Genomic DNA, 6,000 nt, shown 5'->3' on the forward strand with positions numbered 1-6,000 from the left:
TAAACTTAATAACTTTTTTTTTAATCTCAAAGTTATAAAGTTGTTCATCAAATTTACAAATGTTTTTAAAAAATAGGGATGGACAACATACGACCTTAAACTAAAATATCTAATTCTTAAATAATAAAAATTCATTTTAAACAAAGACGTACTAAACATAATTAATGTATTTAGCTTTTAAGGTAAAGATTTAAATAGAATAATGAAAAATTTGATGAAATAATTAATAAATTCATGTACTAAAACAGGGGTCGGCAGGCAGTTGGTGCTCGCGGGCCAAATTTCAAGTTTTCAGAATCTTCGCGGGCCACAGTTTTAGTGATATTTGAATAATATTTAGGCTTTAGTTTTTGTCACACTAGAGATAGTTTTACTTTTATTCAATTTATTACTTTAAATGACTTTTAGCTACAAAAATAATGCCTATTTTATATATAAATATCTATTGGAATAGAATTTACATTGTTAAATATACTTTAGTCTTGATAGAATATATACTTTCTTAAACACTTAATGAGTTAAACTTAATAAGTTATTTTTATTGTTTTACTTACAACCTAATTTTCTATAAAACCGAGCTTGAAAAAACATTTATGGGTCACTTTTATACATTTTTTATGTTATGAATCACCTTTTCATATTTAAAAATGTTAAATACTGAAAATAGATTTTGTGTCTTAATAGTTTGTACTTTTTTGAAAACTTAGCAGTTAGTTAATTAAATAAAATTAATACCTATTTCTACTGTAGATAAGCTAAATAATTTTTTTAACTTAGTTAATGCTCGAATTCTTTAATAAAATACTTTATTAGTATTTAATTAGCCTTTTAAACGGTTGCCACTTCAAAAGCAAAAATGTCTGAATTATATAAAAAGTTTATTAAAAGTTAAAATTTTTAGCTTTAGTTCCAAAACAAAGCACAAAAATAGTTAAAACCATTTAAAAGCAAAGGTGCAATGCACAATATGAAGTTTTTAAAAGTATTACTTTTTGCTTCTATTTTTAGTATAAAATTAAAATAAAGGTAAAAAAACCAGTCTTAAATAATATAGAAAATTTTTAAAGATACTGTTAATCTGCTTTAATTTTTTTAATTAAATATAATTATATTGTAGATTTTTTGTGTCAAATCGAAATTTTATTACTTTACATGTAAAGATTGTTTAAAATTCCAGGTTTTTTCAATAATTCTCAAATTTAAGGCTTTTTCAGATTTTTTAAGTATAAATTGTTAGATTCCAAGCTTTTCAAGGATTTTTTGGCAACACTAGTTGTTAACAGTTATATGTATACAACTAATAAAATAATATTTAAATTATATCAGCTGCAAGAATTAAAATTTAAAATATATTTCAATTCAAACACTGTGCATTGAACAAAACATACATAATAAATTTAATTTACCACACTTTAAAGCGAAAAAGTCAGTCCGAGTGATCAAAACTAGCCTGATATTTTAGCATAAAAAAAGCAATTCAAGCCAAAAACTGAAAAAATGACTAAATTGGACTGAGATTTTAAGTCTTCAAATAGTCATAGTCTGAGAGTGTGGCAATTTTTATTTGTTTATTTGATCGAATTTTGATAAAAAATGTTTAAACTTAATAAGTTACTATTTCTCAATCTAGTTTGAATTAAATAGGTAGTTTCAAAAAACAGCAACTGTTTATATTAGTATGCAACGCATAAAAACTAATTTATTTTGCCAAAAAACATTGTTTGAAAAATTAAAAAGTATACCTTACAAAAAAAATTTTAATTTATGTCATATATATTGTTTTAAATGTGTCATTACACACTTAGATAATTACATGTAGAAACAATAATGTTAGAAAATTATGCATAAACTAAAGTTTATCTCGTTAAGTATTAAATAAAAAGTGGTTTAAAATGTGAGCATCTTTGTACACTGGTTTGCATAGGAACTAATTCAAAATACAAAGAAAACTTCTAAAAAATTAAAGGTGTCAAAACCAAAATCAAATTGACCTTATTTTATGTTATTATGTTATTTTAAATGTATTTGTGCACACTAAAATATAACATTTAGTAACAAAATATCTGTAATAAGAACTTAGGTATAAAAAACGTGTAAAAAAAACTAAACTGTAAAGAAATGATATTTTAGTTAATTACTGTGCATTACTTTTGTACAAAAAGGAAAACATTTACATTTAGTTTATTTACAATATATGTATCATATAATTATCTTACTAATTTAAAGCACTTTTTATACTCTTTTTATAGAAAATAATTTGCTGTTGTAAGAAGAAAGTTATTATGAAATTGAGAAAAAAAGTAGTGGAATGCTAACCTGTCTTTTTCACATTTTTAAACTAAATAAGTAAAGTCTTTTAATTGTTTTAAAATGTTATACAGGGACTTAAAACTAAATTAATCTAACAAGTTTAATTCAAAATACAATTTTGCTCAGCGGGCCACATTTACATGTTCGAGGGCCGCAAAATTTTCTTTCGCGGGCCGCATTCCATTCAAAAAAGTAACGTGCTCGCGGGCCGCAGTTTGCCGACCCCTGTACTAAAATAATGAATGACCAAATTCTCATTTACATTGTTTGGATGTATAAATAATTTAAACAATAAACAAGATGAAATAGGTAAATACAATAAACATCTTAGTATACTACGGAACTGTAAAATTATTAAAAATATACAAATAACAAGCGATTAATGAAAGGAAAAAAATTAGGTTATTTATGAGAGTTATACATCATATTTTTAATTGTTATGAAACTTCTGAATTAGTATTTCTTAAATAAAGAAATTTAAAGTTTTTGAAGTAAAGTTATTTTTGTTGTCATATGACTATGCTTATGAAATTGTTGACAACAAATAATTTTTAGTTTAAGTTTAAAAAGTTACTGAAATAATATTATCTAAAAAATGATAACGAGCTTGAATTCAGTGGATAAATAAAAGTTTGAATATTTATAACTTATGTTTATAAAATTTTAAAAGAACTTTTTATTAAACAACTAGAAACTAAATTCAACATCAGTTTTAGAGAAGTAACGAAATTATAAAGTACATATTAAATCTTCAGTCAATGTTTCTTCATGTTTAACAAAGCAGCTTTTGCGGTAGAGTTAACAAGTAGACTCTCTATATTTAAAAAAGTTTGTTTTGATTCTGAAATATCCTTCACAACAGTTAGTGATTGTGTAACATCATAGACCATTTCCTAAAAGTATTAAAAAGTGAATATAACATTGTAAGATGACTAATAAAATAAAAAGAGTGTAGTTTCAAAAAAGACATGGTATAGTTTACTCAATAGTGTATAACTAATAAAACTAAAAGCTGTACTCTATATATAAATTTATATTAATTATGATAAACATTGTTGTTATATGTTATTTATTATTTATTTTTAACTCTATAAGATCAACCTACTGGTTAATGAATAATGAAAATATACGTTCTTAATAAAACAAGCTCTAATTATAACAGACATATATATAATTTCAAAGTAATAAAAATTACCTTTAGATCATCATTTTGTTTTTTAATGTTAGTGTGAGTATGAGAAACAATAGGAAGCATTTTATGAATATTTTGCTGGATTCGGAACAATCCTAAAGAAGGGTTGTTTGTTATAGTGTGCAAAGTCTTGTTCATTCCATCACAACATCTTTTGCATTTTTCTTCTAGTTGCTTGTCACTTTTTAAGCTCATTTTAAAAATTATAAAAATTATGACTGCAATAAAATATACTTGACCATATTTACTAAGAAATTTTTCAATTAATACGAACCAATTTAAAAAAATAGAAACATATATATAAGTAACAGTGGTATAACATTTTAATAAAAACACTTGTTCTTAAAAATTTTTATATGAACATATAATATAATAAAGTTCATAATAATAAAGTTAAAAAAAAATCAGTAAACATTCTCAAAAGATTGTGTACTAAAATAATATTTTAGCTTAAAATCAAACTAAAATTATGTCTGTAAAGATTTTAATTCACCATTTTGACTATAATTTACTATCTGATAAACAACTTGGTGTTGTCCCTAATCGCTCCTCAAAAATTCAACTATTGACATGCACACATTCATGGATAATCCCTTATCTCAAAAACGAATGTATCAAAGTAGTTTACACTGACATCAAAAAAGCTTTTGATTCAGTATCACACAAACTATTATTTAAAATATTGTGTCAGTATGGACTACATGAATCCTTAGTGAAGTGGTTCAATAATTTTTTTATTTGGGAGATCACAAAGAGTGGTTATTAATGATACGCTGTCAGACCCTTTATCTATATACAGTGGAGTACCACAAGGTGGTGTAATTGGTCCCCTTCTTTATTTTAATTACCTAAAAGACATTAGTTCAAACATTGATATTAAAAGTGATGTGAGTTTATTTGCAGATGATACAAAAATCTTTATTAAGTCAAATATTTCTTTACAATCTACTCTAGATAATATCTACAAATGGTTAAAAACAAGAAATATCAGATTTGAATCCTACTAAGTGTAAGATTCTAAAAGTTAAGAAAAACAAACCGTTTGACCCGATTGACCTATTTATCAATAAAACTAAGATACCAACAGTTTAAGTTTTTAAGGATTTAGGAATATATACCTCCGAATATTCAAAATGGAATAAAGACATAAACTATTAATATAATGTTGAACAAGTTTCATCCTATCAAATATAAAAAAAAATTGTAAAACTAATTCATTTACTAATCTAACAAAACTATTAAAAATATATTTCCATTCCAAGCATTAATACAATACACAAATTTGGTCACTTTTTTTAAATCAAAACATTTACAAAATTGAGTCTATTAAGAGAAATTTTACCCTGTTGATATTTAGTCATTGTAACATATCCCATTTAACATATAATGATAGATTTATTAAACTTGGATTGAGGTCCCTAGAGTATAGAAGATGGGAGTTTGATTTATAAATGCTTTACGAAATTATTAATGGCAAATATAAGGCTTTTTTCAGTCGATTTTTTTCCCATGATTAATATAAAATAAAAGGAAAAAAAAAAAAAAATGTAAAAATAAATTTAACAACAGTCAGTGGCAAGGTTCATTTTATCAAAGAGCAGAGACTATGTGGATCAAATAACCATAGGATATAGTATTGTGTAAGAAGGTTGATCACTTTTGATTAAATATATTTAATTTAATTAGTATAAATATCAGTAAAATTCAGTAACTTTTCACAAAAACAATACAGAAAAACAAAAAATAAAAAAGATTTGTATAAAATTTATCTCATTTAAATTAGCTACTGATTTCTTCCCTTGTTTATTTGTAATATTAATTATTTAAATTTCTCTACACCTCCCCCGACTGAATATTAATTTAAATTTATTATTTTTGTACAACTAATCTTCGTCTTAAGTTATTGATTTTTATATCAATCAAATATGTTTAAACTTTTTAATGAGTTTTTTTTATAATTTTGACTAAAATTTAGTTTCTTAAACTTTTTGAATACTACATATACATACATAGTTAAAAAAAAACAGAGTAAAGTAAGCAGGTAAATTAAATGCTTAACGGATAAAGAAAATACATTCTATACTTTTTTTTCTTCTTTTTTTATTTAAGAAGGCACACATGCGCCAGTGTCCTTCCCCAGGCCACGCCCTGGTTAGAAAATGCACCTGACAAATATATCTTATAATTAGTTTTTTCATACTAACACAATTGGCTTCAAATTACAACTATCAGCATCATTCCAAGCAGATATGTAGCACTTTTCTGGAAGCTTTCTGTATTTGCAGATTACTATGCAAAAGTTCTCGATTTACCTATGTTTTGAGCTATTTACATCGAAACAGAAGTGCATATGTCTGTTTTATTAAACAACAACTTTTTTGACAGAAAAAAAATGCCACTTCAGGCTTTAACAAAACAGTGGTATAAGCACCTTATGACATACTGTAAGTATTAAAAAAACTATTTATGCATAAAAGAGTGTGAAATCTTACTAATTG

The 6,000-nt window shown here is 24.5% G+C and overlaps 1 protein-coding gene across 1 annotated transcript; it reads right to left on the reverse strand.

The window, feature by feature from the left end:
- Window positions 1–2,925: 2,925 nt before the first annotated feature.
- LOC145846990 (BLOC-1-related complex subunit 8-like) lies at window positions 2,926–3,712 on the reverse strand. The gene is made up of 2 exons (XM_082953476.1): window positions 3,506–3,712; window positions 2,926–3,203 (listed from the first exon to the last, which is right to left on the reverse strand). The coding sequence occupies exons 1-2, from the start codon at window positions 3,695–3,697 to the stop codon at window positions 3,066–3,068; spliced, it is 330 nt and encodes a 109-aa protein (XP_082809602.1). The 5' UTR covers window positions 3,698–3,712; the 3' UTR covers window positions 2,926–3,065.
- Window positions 3,713–6,000: the final 2,288 nt, after the last annotated feature.

This window comes from Thalia democratica, unplaced genomic scaffold, assembly GCF_965202585.1.
Source record: "Thalia democratica unplaced genomic scaffold, ktThaDemo2.hap1.1 HAP1_SCAFFOLD_760, whole genome shotgun sequence".
NCBI classification, from domain to species: Eukaryota; Metazoa; Chordata; class Thaliacea; order Salpida; family Salpidae; genus Thalia; species Thalia democratica.